This window comes from Hesperophylax consimilis, chromosome 8 (genome assembly GCF_061612785.1).
Source record: "Hesperophylax consimilis isolate HC1 chromosome 8, BYU_Hcon_1.0, whole genome shotgun sequence".
Classification (NCBI taxonomy): Eukaryota; Metazoa; Arthropoda; class Insecta; order Trichoptera; family Limnephilidae; genus Hesperophylax; species Hesperophylax consimilis.
The window spans coordinates 32,118,139-32,133,714 of record NC_142843.1 but is presented as its reverse complement, the minus strand read 5'-3'; the positions used below and the strand labels follow the sequence as shown (position 1 = coordinate 32,133,714).

Below are 15,576 nucleotides of genomic sequence, written 5' to 3'. Positions count from 1 at the left end.
GTTAATGTTAATTAAGCGTTAATCTCAAGTGACCTACCAGGTAATACTAATAACATAGATCATTGTAGAACTGTATTATGTATATATTTGTACAGCGCCCTTGAGGTGATTTTGAACAAAAACGTTGCTATAAAAATCATCCAAATATATAGTCTAACTCAAGGCTGCCCAACCTTTTTAGCAGTTGGGCGAAATTGACGATTTTGAATCACTGGCGGGCCACTGAATACCTGACGGTTCCTATTACCATGGGGGGGGTGGGGGGTTGTTAGAGAATTTCTATAAAACAAAATTCCCCACAAAAAAGAAATTCTAAATGAGTGCTCCCCACAAAATATTTGAAATCCATGGGGGGGGGGTTGTTACGGAACTTCGCTGAGAAAAAATTCCGCACACCCGAACATCATATGTGATACCCCACAGCAATTTTTCGAATTCCATGGGGGGGGGGGTGGCTACAGGATTCCATTTCGACGCAAAAAATATTATGACTGGTGACCCTGGTGACCACGCGCAGGCCCACGACACTTTTCAAATTGGCGGATTGGCGGGATTTTTTGAAAATGTTTACGCGGGCCACTTGTAATTCGTTCGCGGGCCACATTGTGGCCCGCGGGCCTGGGGTTGGGCAGCCTTGGTCTAACTGGTCTATTAATATTATTTTGAAATTGAGTCAAATAAGACGATACAGTTGATAAATATGATTTTATTATCGGAATTGTATCATTACATAAAATTTGAAAGCATTATTTATATTTAAATCATATTCATAAATGAAACAAGAAGTCAGCATCTTAGAAATGTTAAAATATAACAAAATCAGAACTCACGAGCCGCAACCAACCGTGAACTGGCCATTAGAAATAATTGAACATTGTTCCTTCGACAAATACAACGTAATTATTAGTTTCACAGCACAGAATAATTAATGCTTATAAATTAACAAACAAATAATATCAATGTATGTAGACACCTAATTCACATGATATTTACATATTTAAAATAGTTACATAATATTTTATTAATTAAAATAACCAGGTTTATGGCATCATCCTAAAATATTGAAGGACCTCATATTTTGAAAAAAAAAAAGAATTTCATAAGTATTTAATTGGAATAATGTTAATGAAATAAAATTCTAATTGCTAAAATTATGTAATTTGATTACGTAAAATAAATATAGATAGATCCAAACAAAAGGAAAACCTTTAAAATAAATAATTATTTTTATTGGTCCTCAAATGAGTCTTAAGTACTTATGTTTATTAAATTAAAAGATAAATATTTCACATCTTATGTTTTACCAAGTGTCTTGAAATACTAAAAATAAACAACAGGATTTATGCTTTTCATCGGGTTCAACAACCAACTGTTCAAGTCCCCTGGGTTCAAACATATTATTAAAAGTATCTTAAAATCAGGATTACTTAATAATTAAGAAGAAAAAGGAAAGATGGTAAAAAAAAATCTTTAAGTAATTATATACCAGTTTGGTCTATCATTTGGTTTAGTCTAATTTTTATGAACCAGGGCTGGCAAACCATAGGTTTGAAAATGTTACTAAATTAATTTAATTCCTACAATAAAAATTGTTTAGATAATTTTGGTTGCCAACCCTGGTAAAAAAAAATAAAGAATAAAAGTAATATTGACAAATAAATTGATTCCTGAAATTAGTGTCAGGTCCATCTCACTTTGTACTCCATCATCTCCTCTCTGTCTACTCTTTAGCAGATCTGTTCCGTGGTTCCTGGTTGCATAATTATTATAAATAATATCATGAAAAGTTCATGATTTATACACATTTTCTATTCACAACAGATGCTATCCTAACCAATGGATTTGTGGGAATATCATCTACATAAATGCTTAATGGAAAGAGATATAAAAAAATACAATAAAAATAAAAATAATATTTTGTCAAACAATAAACAATACAGCATGATCATAACATCAACCAATAATAATGAAACAAAACAGTGAACTGATATTTACAATCAAACAGTGTTTTATGCATAATACAACATATTATTATGAAAGTATAAATAAGTGGTTCTGCTTTTGAAAGTTGTTAAAAACATATTAAATAGATTTGATACACACACGTTTGTCATACATTGGTATGTACATATATGTATCGGGCAAATCTTTGTGATAGAAATGAAATTTGCAGGCATCTAGCAATAAATTGTTCACAAGTCTGTCTGTCAACTTAAGAAATGTAATAAAATTAGAAAGTGCGTAATCATTAAAACATAACATTCATTTGCAACACTTTAATGCGTAAACCCTTTAAATACAATGAACAATTCAAAGCGAGAACTTTCACATCATCATCTTTACTTGAGAATATAAACAACAACATATTAATATATTTTAACACCGATAAAATGTCACAATTTATTTCATTATTACAAACATAATAATTGCATTTCGCAAAGTCTTTAAAAAACAGGGTCATTATATTTGACAGCTTAACATCAAGTAAATTCACACAATGTTTGAGTTCACTTTATAGATTAATGATATGAGGTTAGGTTAGATGATTATCACGCCACGTTGGGAGTAACAGATTCGTCAATGTTGTCTTCTTTGGAAGGATGGAAGTTGTCGAAAGGGGAATCCTTTTGCAGAAGATCGTGAGCTTTCTCCTTCCACATCTTTTCATCTTTTTTCACTTGTAGAGTATTGTCTTTGACTTGGTCGTCAGGGTTGCCGTAGGAGGGCGGGTTGGCGTAGGGGTTATAGCCCAGCACGCTGAGCATGGGCGCAATGTCGGCCATGTCGCGGATCACGTCCGACGAGATTGCGCCCACCCAGCGAGACAGGGCCTCCAGGTTCACTGGCTTGATCACCTGGTCTGAAGAGCGCTCCATTCTGGAAACAGATAGATTCAAACTTATATGTCACCTGCATACTAAGTAAAGACTTGCTCATGAATTAATGTATAACACGTTAAGGGTCTTTCTAATAAATGTGTTTTAAATTTCACACAACCGATAAACAATCATTAAAGTAGGGGATATGATATCAGTTGTAAAATGTAATACGCATTTATTAGTAAGAGAATTAGTAAATATTGCTCCGAATTTTATACATTTATTTTACATTGGCTCCACACAGGAGGCCCTGAGGAAATTTTTTTATATCATCTTTGGGATGCTGTGTGGAGGGTATTTTAGGAAAGGAAGGATGGAAAGTTCTGGGAAGGAAGAAAGTATGAGGGGTGGGTAGAAATCTGGGGGTCAGTGAGTCCTGAAGTGACGGACGTATGGATCCATCCCTCGTACTGCGGTGCAGGGCGATGTTCCTAGAGAGTCCTGTTGAAGGGGTTCAAAGGTCTCCCTTAACCAGTCTCTCCCGATCGGCCTGCCACGCAGTTGATGGACAGAAGCATCTGCCGCCAAAACCCGGAAAAAGCCCACTCCAAGACCCTGGGCAACCCTGCTAAACGTAGCGAACAACTTGGGGTAACCTATGGCAGAGGTCTTATCCAATAAATGGTTCCCGGGGCGGCGGTACCCATACCCATCTCCCAAATTGTAAAAATTTACAAATTGAATTTTTTTTTACATTGAATGAGTAAGATCAAACAATTTAAATATTATGAGATATCCCACAAAATCATTCAAGTAATTCAGGTTTATAATGATTACGAAAAGGAGGTTAAATGGTTTGTGCATGTAGAGCGAATGAACGAACGAAGGAGTGTAAGGAGAATATATGATATGAATGTGAATGTTGAAGAAGTCGGGGACGCCCGAGGAAGACATGGCACGATCGAGTGAACCAGATACTTGAGTCGGGCCATGTCAAGAGTCAGATTAATAGAAGAGTATGAATGCGAATGAGAATAGGAGTGTGTGCCAAGAGTGAGTTATTTAGCGGTCTGACCTCTCTGCCTACCCATGCGGAACGGCCCATTGTTTTATTAGTTAGGTTTATATAAATGTTTTCAACATTTTATACAAAATCACATATTTTAATTACATTATAGTCTGGATACACTTGCCACTATTTTTAATATTCTACGGTACATAAATGTGCATTAACACTTTCACTGCGTTATTTTAATATGGCGTAAACCAACTGTGCTGATAAAATACGAAATTTTCATAACGGGACTACTTCCCTAATCCGAAAAAAATTGAGACTTTTGCATGTTTGGTTTATTATTGGGGATCACACCTACCAATCGCACTGCCTGACAATGCTACATACTCTCCAGTTGTTATGTAATTGGCAGGACAAGATAGTAGGCGTCATTGCGTAATGGTGAGTTTACACGAGACATTTACTGTACTATTTACTCATCAAGAAATTATATTTTTATAAATTATTAGTAAACTCAAGATTGATTTTTTTACTTCTACTATGGAGGTAAACAGAGAAAACAGAACGCCAGACTGCCCTGTCCTTACACACAATCTTTGCTTTCACCACGTTCATGCAGTTTGTCATACATAGTATAGTTATAACAAATTGATTTTGACCGCCTAAAAAGGGTAATTATATAGTATTGTTATAACAGTATTGTTATAAAAAGAGAAAGTGCAGGCAAAACCATCGTGAACAGGTAATTATCGGTTTGAAATGAAACAACGGGGTTTTTCTAGATTATTTTCATCATGGTAATTCCTAAAGCAGTGAACAGGTAATTATCGGTTTGAAATGAAACAATAGGGTTTTTAAAGATTATTTTAATGATGGTAATTCCTAAAGCAGTGGACAGGTAATTATCGGTATGAAATGAAACAATGGGGTTTTTATAGATTATTTTCATCATGGTAATTCCTAAAGCAGGGTTCGATACAAAATCCAGGCATCTGTGGACATTCCTTGCAGCAATAATTAGAATCGTTTCGTTTTTGATTTTTTTCCCAGCAATATTTGCATTGCCTTTTTTTTACTTTTCCTTTGTCGTTTCTTTCGCATAGGGCTGGCAAATGTCTTATATTTGACACTAATGGACGAGGAATGGTAGAAAGAGGAGGACCAAGTAAATTGTCGATTACTTCCAGTCTAAAATCATATAGACTTTTCTTACGCTCACTCTGTGCATTGTACAAATAGTAAGCATTTATTAGCATTGATTGGAAAATGTGAATTCCCAGTTTCTTATACCACCTCAAAGTTTTTCGACGACATGGGTAGTAGGCAAGCATTTGGTCGTGAAAATCTACGCCGCTCATGTGTTTGTTGTATTCAATAATCATTTTTGGCTTATAAACCTCCTTTCCTCGACGATTGGTAGTTTTCGTCGTTTTTTTGGGCAACCATCGAATTCGGAAGATATCGTCAAAATTTCACGTCGATCCTTCCATTTTGTGACGCATATCCCTTTATTTGTATACATGCTGGTAGACTCTCCGGTTTTTAATTTTTTTTCAGTAACTTCCTTCGGTGTGTCCTTCCGGTTTGATCTGAGGGTCCCAGTAACAAATGTTTTGTTTTCTAATAAATGCTCCGTCAATGGAACGCTGTTATAGAAATTGTCCATGTATAAACTGTGCCCGACTCCAGTCTTTCCTTCCATCAATTTCTTCACCACTTTGTTGGTGTGGTCTTTACCACCGAGTTCGATGTCTGCTGCACCACCATAAACAATTATTTTTAGGGCCAATCCATTTGACTGACCCAACATATACAGTTTTATGCCATATTTCGCTTTTTTCCCTTTCATGTATTGACGGATCAATAGTCTCCCTCTCCAGAGCACCAGCGATTCATCGATGGAAAGATTTTTACTAGGAGTATATATAATCTCCATCCTATCATTGAAAAAATCGATGAGTGGCTGAATTTTTCCTAAACTTCGTTGATTCTTCCTCATTACTATTGAAGTGAAGCACTCTAAGGATAAGTAGAAACCTATCTCGAGCCAAGTATTGAGAAAATGTCGGCAGGTTGAATAAATGATTTTTCTTCCAATAGTCGTTTAGGCGATTCATCCTAATAGTTCCCATGTGGAAAATAAGCCCTAAAAACTTCCTGAATTCCTCGATTGTTAGGTCCCTCCACTTTGTGATTCGGCTTTTATCACCTTTCGACTTTGATAACACCTCTACCGCATAATCGTTTGTTTGTTTGATGACCATCTCACACAAGTCATCATTGGCGATGGCATTGAAAAAGTTGATCGGTTTTCTTCCAGCTTCCATAAAATTTATGCCAGATACACCGGTAAATGGGATGTGATGTGATGGTTTGGGTGAATTTGACCACTGTCTTGGTTCGGACATTGATGGTTGGTTTGGAGGCAGTGGTGATGCTTCCGGTACTGGCTGAATAATGTCATCTTCATCTGATTCATCGTTATCCACGTATTCCAAGTCATCTTTATCCGATTCGGGGAAGATCTCTAAGTCACTTCCCGAATCGTCAAAATCACTATCGGTGTCGCTAAAGTCGTCATCTAGCCTAGCTCTTTTGGATGTTGATGGCTGATCCATATTTCAAGGTATGTATAACACAAAAAATATCAAAAGTCGAACACAAAAATAATAAAAAAAACACTTTATAGTAAATGAATTCAATATAAATTACTTGTACTCTAAAACACAATATTTTGATTCAAAAGTCCGAACACACAAAAAATAATAACGAAAAGTCTAATAAAAAATACTTATAAACAAGGAGACACTTTGTATAAAGTCAATAGCAATCACAATTATCGCACACACATTGTAGTTGTGTGAAACGTATAGAAAAAGTCGCGTGTAAACTCGCCACAACGGTACTACGGTAGAAAAAAAACAATAGCGACCGACCCGCGCAACATATAGATGTATACTGAAGTTATCCTACGTGCTGAGGGTATTATATACACAATCCGTTGGTGCTAACGTTTTTTTATTATCATTTCTCTAAGATATAAGATGCCCGTACCTTGTACGGGCAGCGCATCCCACGAACTTTGTATCGCCCGTACCTGCTACGGGCTCAGCACTGGACGTGTTAATATTTTGAAATTTCGGATGGATTTACTCACTTGGAAAGATGGATGCCATTAGGCTTGTTGATGAACTCTTCATGATGTAGAACAGACTCGTTCCAAGGCACTTCTAAAAATTTCAATATTCGCTCCATCTGCTCTCGAGGGTGCAGCACTAACTGTTCATAGTTGACCTGTAAATAAAATATATCAATTTAACAAAATTCTTGCTTGCTTTTATGTAGTGGGGATGGTCCATTTGCGGTGTTGACTTTAACCGAGTTCAAGCAGTCTGTATTTTGGTCAATTTCAAAATTTGAAAGCATCAATAAATGCAGCTTGTGCTGTTCTACTAAAGTGCCATAGAAAAGTGTTTTGAAATTATTGGTTCATATGCGGTATTGAACTAAAATAGACGATATATCAATATATAAAATAAAAATAAAAATAGATCTACAATTTGAGATATTCGCAATGTAATGGAATGTCAATACATAATCATCATAATGATAAGTGTTCGAAAAAATATTTTCTTTACGAAAAACTACAAGAATAGTCTTAGTTACCAATTTATTATTCTTACTATTTTATTTGTTTATTTAAAAAAAAAAAAAAATATTTTTTATTGTACAACAGAACATTCATTCCAGTTACAGTAGAATTTTACATACAGTACAATTTTACATCATGTCAGCATTTGGTGAAGTGACTCTTCAATAATTGTTTTAGGTCATTTAGAGAACAGTCACTTACATCCAAATTCATTGCTAGTTCGTTCAACAGCACCACTCCCCTCGTCATGCTATGCTTTGCCAGGACGTCGGTTTTGCCTTTTGGTACTCTGAATAAGTCATGGTATCGACTTCGGCTGTAGTGGTCTGGTACATATAAATCATAGCATCCCAAGAGGAATGGGCTATCAATAAAATTGTTTCAAATTTTGAAAGATATAATGGCTAGACTTTCAAAATTTGAAACAATTTTATTGATAGCCCATTCCTCTTTGAAAGATATAATGGCTAGACTTGGGGCTCAAAGTTTGGTAGGGTCACGGAGACGCATTTTTTGCTGGGAAAAATGTGTCACTCATCAAATACCGTGTAACGCCACTGTTGCACTCCATTAGCAACACTACCAATAGTCCTACTCCTAGCGTCCACGAGTGGTCTCTTAAGCCCCGCGAGCCCTGGGCAATGTGGCCAATGGCAATACCATCAGCCATAGCAGATAGGAGAGGATGAATGGCGAATCTCCGGCGCCATAAAACCGGAACCCCCCAGCTAAGGGATGGAAACCCCTACAGAAAAACCCTGGCCCTCCTGGTAGGGGGTTGGGCGAGAGGCTAATAACCTCTCCCTGTAAAAGCAACGCTATTACGAATCCTAACACAGAGCCTCGGACAACAACTGAACTTAGGAAAAGACCCAGCAAACGAAATAAGGACTTGAAAATAGCTACCTGGAACGCAAGGACGCTGTATAGAAGTGGAGCCCTAGGAGAGATCACTAGGGAGATGACGAAATATAAAATTGACATAATGGCGGTGCAAGAAACCAGATGGATAGGATCTGAGCCATTTGACACAAGAACGCATACGATACTGCATAGTGGAAATGAAAGACATCATAAATTCGGAGTGGCCTTCATTGTGGACCGGAAAATGGGAAAATGCATATTAGACTTTAAACCCATTAATGAAAGAATGTGCAGCTTACGCATAAAAACGAAGTTTTTCAACGTAACATTGATCAACGTACATGCTGAAACGGAAGATAAAGAGGACATAATGAAAGATACATACTATCAGAAACTCGAACAGGTCTACGACACATTACCATCGAACGACATTAAGATGGTAATTGGAGACTTTAACGCCAAGATAGGACAGGATCCTCTGCTCCAACACATTGCAGGAATGAACAGTCTACACAAGCACGCTAACAATAATGGAACCCGAGTGATTGATTTCGCAGAATCAAGAAACCTAATCGTGGCCTCGACTCAATTTCCAAGAAAAGACATACACAAACGGACCTGGACGTCGCCAGATGGTAGACACCATAACCAAATTGATCATGTCCTGATAGAAAGAAGGGGGGCAACGAGCATCACAAACGTAAGGACGTATAGGGGTGCCAACTGTGATTCAGACCACTACATGGTGGTGGCCACCTATAGGAGCCGAATTGCAAACAACAGGACACAAAAATCACCAACTATTCCAAAAATCAATACGGAAGCTCTAAAAACACCAGAAGGCAAAGAGCAGTATCACAACGCCCTTGTAAATAGACTACCAGATCAGATCACTGAGCAGAACTCCCAAGAATCACTCGAAAAAGATTGGAATGATATAAAAGAAGCAATCGTAAGAGCAGTGGAATCAAGTGTCGGAAACATGCCCAGACAGCCCAGGAACCCGTGGTTTGATGAAGAGTGTGAAAGAAAGATAGCTGAAAAGAATATACTCAGAAAAAAGTACTTGGAAACGTCAACAAGAAACAAAAAACAGGCGTACGAACAAGCGAGAAAAGAAACGAATAAGCTGATACGGGGAAAGAAAAGAAAATTCTTGAATGATATACTGCTAAAAATGGAACAGGACTTTGTCAATAATAATCCTAGAGAAGCATATAGGGGAGTAAACTTCTTCAAGAAGGGTTTCAAACCGAATACAACACTATGCAAAGACGCTGATGGATCAATTATATCAGATAAGGAACAAATAAAAACAGTGTGGAAAAACTACTTCTATAAACTTCTCAACCCTAATAGCGACCTGAGAAGTCACCCTACCAACATCCCCACTGAATCAAGTAATGAAGAATCAGCGAATCCACCAACAATGCAAGAAATAAATGCTGCACTAAAGAAACTTAAAAACAACAAATCACCTGGGAAAGACAACCTCCCGGCAGAGTTGTTCAAATATGGAAATGAGCATCTGAGAAATCTGCTACTCAATTTAATAACTAAAATATGGACACTGGAAAAAATCCCAGAGGAATGGCAAATAAGCATAATATGCTTAATTCACAAGAAAGGTGATAAATTAAAATGCGAAAATCATAGAGGCATATCACTCCTATGCACAGCATATAAAATCTACACCATGATACTGAAACAAAGAATTGATAAATATGCAGAAAACCTACTGGGAGAGTATCAGGCAGGCTTCCGCACCGGTAGATCCACAACAGACCAACTGTTCACCGTCAGACAGATCTTGGCAAAGTGCTGGGAATTTGACATAGACATACACCAACTATTCATTGATTTCAAGCAAGCATATGATAGCATAGATCGGGAGTGTCTATATGACATACTACTACAATTCCAGATTCCACCTAAATTGGTTAGGCTCATAAAAGCCACAATGTCAGACTCAAGATGTCAGGTCAAAATAGACGGAGAATTGTCGGAAGAATTTACAGTATCACAGGGACTTAAACAGGGGGACAGTCTGGCTCCCACTCTCTTCAACATTGTGCTCGAACATGTAATACGAAAAACACTAATAGACACTGGCTCCAATATTTGTTTCAAGAGCAGTCAAGTTGTCGGATATGCGGATGACATCAACATTGTCGGAAGATCAATTTCAGCCATTAAGGAGGTCTTCGACCCTTTAGAAATAGCGGCGCGGGAAGTAGGACTGCGAGTTAATGTTGACAAAACAAAAATGATGGTACAGAGCAGGAACCCTTCGCACAGAAGAAGAAGTAGTGCACTATTTAAAGACAACTACTCATACGAAGTGGTCGATCAATTCACCTACCTGGGCTCCAGCCTGACAGAGAACAATGAGGATCCAGCAGAAATCAGAAGAAGAATCACAGCAGCCAACAAAACATACTTCTCTTTGGTGCCAGTGTTTAAGTCACGTAGTGTCCACAGAAAAACCAAAATAACCATATATAAGACCATTGTAAGAACTGTATTGGCATATGGATGTGAGGCGCTGACACTGACAGTAAAGATGGCTGAAATGCTGGATACTTTTGAAAGAAAGGTGCTGAGAAGAATATGTGGACCGGTGAAAGAGGACGAACAGTGGCGTATCCGGCACAATAGAGAATTGTACGATATATATAAGGCCCCTAGCATCTCTGCACACATGAGACTCCTCAGGCTGAGATGGGCTGGTCATGTACAGAGAATGCCGGATACACGCGTCCCAAAAAGAATTCTGACTGGTCACCCAGGTGGAAAGAGAAAAGTGGGAAGACCCAGACTGAGGTGGGAAGATGAGGTAAGAGGGGATGCAGCACAGCTTCTCCAGGTGACAAACTGGAAGTCAGCCGCTGAGGACAGGAGGAGTTGGAGGCGACTGTTGCAGGAGGCCAAAGCTCGATATGGGCTGTAGCGCCATCGAAGAAGAAGAAGAAATGGCTAGACTTGCTTTCCGCCTAGTTTCCAGATTCACAGAATTAGTTTCCTCAAGTAAGTCGATATGGTGCATGAACCTAGGATAGGTTCCATGCGTCCGCATATAGACATACCTGAGGAATTTCTTCTGGATTTGCTCTATCATTTCAATGTACTTCGCATACTCCAGCTTGCTTCTCAGTATGCCATCGAACAATGCTAACATAGCATCTTGGTTATTGAACTGCTTGCATGTCCTAATGACGAACCCAAGAAGTTTGTAGCAAGACTGAGTGAGCTGCGATATATGGCCAGAGAATTTCAGTTCGGGATCAAAGACGACACCGAGATCCTTTACGGAATTTACACGTGATAGTGTTTCGCCCTTTATCTTATAATCGTAAATCGTAACGTTGTTACAAAAATAAACATTATGTAATGGCGTAACAAATTATTGTGTACAATATATATTTTAAGTATGTTTACGCCATCAGGTTTTTAGCCCTGATCTGGCGCCCAGTAATTTTCATCTCATCCTTCACCTAAAGCAATATTTGGTCGAAAAACGCATCACGACCGACGAGGAAGCCGGGAAGAGGTGTCAAGCTGGTTGCGGACCGTAGCGGGAGATTTTTATGGACAACCCATGAATATTAATTAGAAACATAACTTTAAAAGGAAATCCTCTTTTTCACACATTCCAAGAATATAAAATCTATACCATGTTATTTTATTATGAACTATAATTTCCGGGGCTTAGAATCGCAAGGGCCTAACTATAAAAACTTGTGTTTTGAGTTAGGTTTGTTTTCAGTAATGTCATAATTATATTTATTAGTGACACAAAGCTCTATCTCACACTTACAGCCGTTTAAGATACATATATAGTTCGGCATAAAGGTGGGCATCTCAAAACTGTTTTTGTAGATAGGCCCCTGTGATCCTAAATCCCCGATTTGGTCCCATATTGGGGTTTTTCCAAGAAAGTTTTGGCAAGTCTAAAATATAATGATTTAAAAGTAGCATTGTGATAAATTTTGGGTTATTATGCCCTGTTGCGCTTTCTCTTTCTTTAGCCAATGTTTCACACAGCGTTACAGTGTCCACCATCGGGGTGGTGGAAGTCTAAAGTACTTAACCGCAGGGTTTCACAACCCATTATCTAACTTCATCTAGTTAGTTGAAAAATAAGATGACATTGCCACAATTTGAAACAAGTACCTGACTGACGAAAAACACTTGGGATGGGTTGTTTCACAGAATTTGAACAATTCATTAAATTTCAAAGTTGATTCTCAAGTTGTGTGAAGGTTCTATTCAAGTTATTTCATCATTTCAGTTTTGTGAAACAACTGGCCTGTAATTATATCATAACAGAACTTGAGTAGAACCTTCACAGAACTTGAAAATCAACTTTGAAATTTGATGAATTGTTCAAATTCTGCGAAACAACCCGTCCGTAGTAACTAAAAATGTCTGGCAAAATATACTAATTAATACTATTTAGGAAATAAACTTAACTTATAAAATAAATAAACTTTTCACTGTTCATAATAAAAATTCAAACATACACAAATGATAAAGATATTCTAACTTGAACACACATTGTGATATCATATTTTTGTATAAACGCAACTGCAATTGAATTTGATAAAAAAAGTTTTAGGTTGGTACAAAGCTTAAATGGCTGTTTTCTCAAAACAGCGATTTGGGAGTTAACATTTTTGCCAGCATACCCACGATATAAAGAATGCAGTTTGATTGCATAGCTCACCATGATACATCTATCAGGCCCCACTTCTTTGCACTGGCCGTGCATAACTTGTATTGCACTATTCCAATTAGTCAGGCATTGACGATAGCTTGTGAGGTCGAAACCTGTTATCGTAACCTGAAAAGACGAAAGCAAAAGTTTAATATTGGCACAGAAACATGTTTATTCCAAAATTAAACATAACTTGACCAGCCATGCAGGCAGAAATATCTGATAACTGAATTGTAACTTTACCTGTCTAGATATGATGGAGTGCACGGTGGCACGGCCGTCCCTGACCATGAAGATGAACTTGGCGTTGGGGAACAGCTCCAGAACGTAGGTGCCCATCTTCAGGGTGAGCGGGTCCTTGTTGCACAGGCGTGCGGCGGGCTCACCGTGCTTGGCAATTACCTCCAGGCAGAACGCTGCGATGGCGCTGTCCAACACCTGAAAATAAAAGTCAATGAAGAGTTAAGTACATAAAATTTATGCCTTATGTGTCCGTCTCTCAAATCATTGCTTATTAATAAAATTACTTCTTGATTATTTTTTTTTAATAATCGCCCGTGAAATACATAAACATACATTTCAAATATATTTTTAATTTAACCCTTAATAAAGTAGAAGTTCTGCGAACAGTAGACTATGTTTCTAATTAAACCCTTTAAACTAGTAGTTCTGTGAACAGTAGACAATGTTTCTAATTTAACCCTTAGGACGGGTTGTTTCGGAGAATTTGAACAATTCATCAAATTTCAACGTTCATTTTCGGGTTCTGTGAAAGACTTATTCAAGTTCTGTTTTTATATCATTGTAGGCTAGTTGCTTGACAAAACTGAAATAAAAACAGAACTTGAAAAAATCTTTCACAGAACTTGAAAATGAACGTTGAAATTTGATGAATTGTTCAGATTCTCCGAAACAACCCGTCCTTAGTAAAGTAGTAGTTCTGCGCACAGTAGACAATGTTTCTAATTTTATCTTATTTAATAAAAAAGCTAAATATTTTATATGTTTTTTTTTAAATTTTAAATAAGGAATCATGCAACTGTCCGAAGAAACGTCACTATCTCAACGACGATTCTTTTTTCAAATTTTCATCAGGCCGGTAGGTACTTAAATATTTGATATTCCGAATTGATAGTTCGTAGTAAGAACAACGATCGTGCGAACTTTGGTAGGGTAAAAAGTTAGTATCCAACTCTCTTACTATCTTGAACCGGAACCGGAACGTAACAAAAAAAATTACAGACAGATGAAATACCAAATGGTCGAGTTAAAACAGGAATTCGTCAGGCTCAGTCAATAAAATCAATTTTAATAAAAAAAATAATGAAGAACATCCAATCGCAGGACGGTCACGTGGCACGTAGAGGATGCCATAATATGAAATTATTCCAAAATCAATAAACGGTTGAGGATTAAAAGTTTCTTACCGCTTTGGATACTCCCGCTTCATCGAGTCTCACAGACTCCTTCTGAGAGCGGATCCACCGAGACCTCAGCTGCAATATCCGAGGGATGACTCGGGTCTCTTGGCCGCATCTTGAAAAAATTAAAAAAAAAACAAACAGATGTAAAAATACATAGGTATAACTGGAAGAAAATCGGAAAAAACAACAAAACAAGCCTCAATAATTACGTTTAGAAATAACGAGTCAAAATAATGACCCAACGAAAAATGAATATCAGACAAATTGGGCAGTAAAATAAAGCTTTACCTCATTATTGGTGATTACGCTCATAAATTTTGAACAAAAATATTTATTGGCTTATTTAAGTGAACAATGAAATCATAAAATTTATTTCCGTAAAATGAATACGAACGTTTTAAATTGATAATAATTGGAGTTTTTTATATTACTTTTTTAGACGAGTAACAGTTTTCAATATAAAATTTTACGCAACATTATTTCATTTCTGAATCATCCATTAATTTTTTTAATAGTGTGATCAAATATATTTTTTTGATTACGCCATTTGTCTATACATCATAATTCAGATACATTGGAAGAACACTAAGGACGGGTTGTATCATCGAAGAGTTTGAAAATTCTTCAAATTTCAAAGTTAATTTTCAAGTTCTGTGAAAGATTTTTCAAGTTCTGTTATTATTTCAGTTCTGTCAAGCGACTAGCCTATAATGATACAATAACAGAACATGAATAGCACTTTCACAGAACCCGAAAATGAACGTAGAAACTTGATGAATTGTTCAAATTCTTTGAAACAACCCGTCTAAACAATTTTTAACTTATTTATTGTTATTAAGTTTAATTTGTAGAACTCCATTTTTATTTTTTATTTTTTTTTATATATACAATAATATTATTATTGGGTTTATAAAAACAGTTTATTTTTAAACAAGTTCTGCTGTGTAATTATTATTAAATTTTTTTTTTAACTTACATACAAGCAAAATGAATGATATAAAAAAGTTAAAAAATCTAAATAAAGGATTTAAATAATTTTTTTCTCGTGTACGATTAAATAGATAACCACAATGTATTAGGCTCAT

General features: G+C 36.8%; 1 protein-coding gene across 3 annotated transcripts in view; it reads right to left on the bottom strand.

Moving 5' to 3' along the window:
* Window positions 1-691: 691 nt before the first annotated feature.
* The window catches only part of LOC149421895 (protein-tyrosine sulfotransferase-like), a 399,323-nt gene continuing 384,438 nt past the window's right edge, over window positions 692-15,576 (bottom strand). For all 3 annotated transcript variants that reach the window (XM_089634138.1, XM_089634137.1, XM_089634139.1), the window contains 5 exons: window positions 14,495-14,603; window positions 13,311-13,505; window positions 13,077-13,193; window positions 6,992-7,128; window positions 692-2,877 (listed from right to left, as the gene is read on the bottom strand). In XM_089634138.1, coding sequence (XP_089490264.1) covers window positions 2,550-2,877; window positions 6,992-7,128; window positions 13,077-13,193; window positions 13,311-13,505; window positions 14,495-14,603 — 886 coding nt within the window. In that variant the 3' untranslated portion in view covers window positions 692-2,549. The remainder of the gene's footprint in view (window positions 2,878-6,991; window positions 7,129-13,076; window positions 13,194-13,310; window positions 13,506-14,494; window positions 14,604-15,576) is intronic.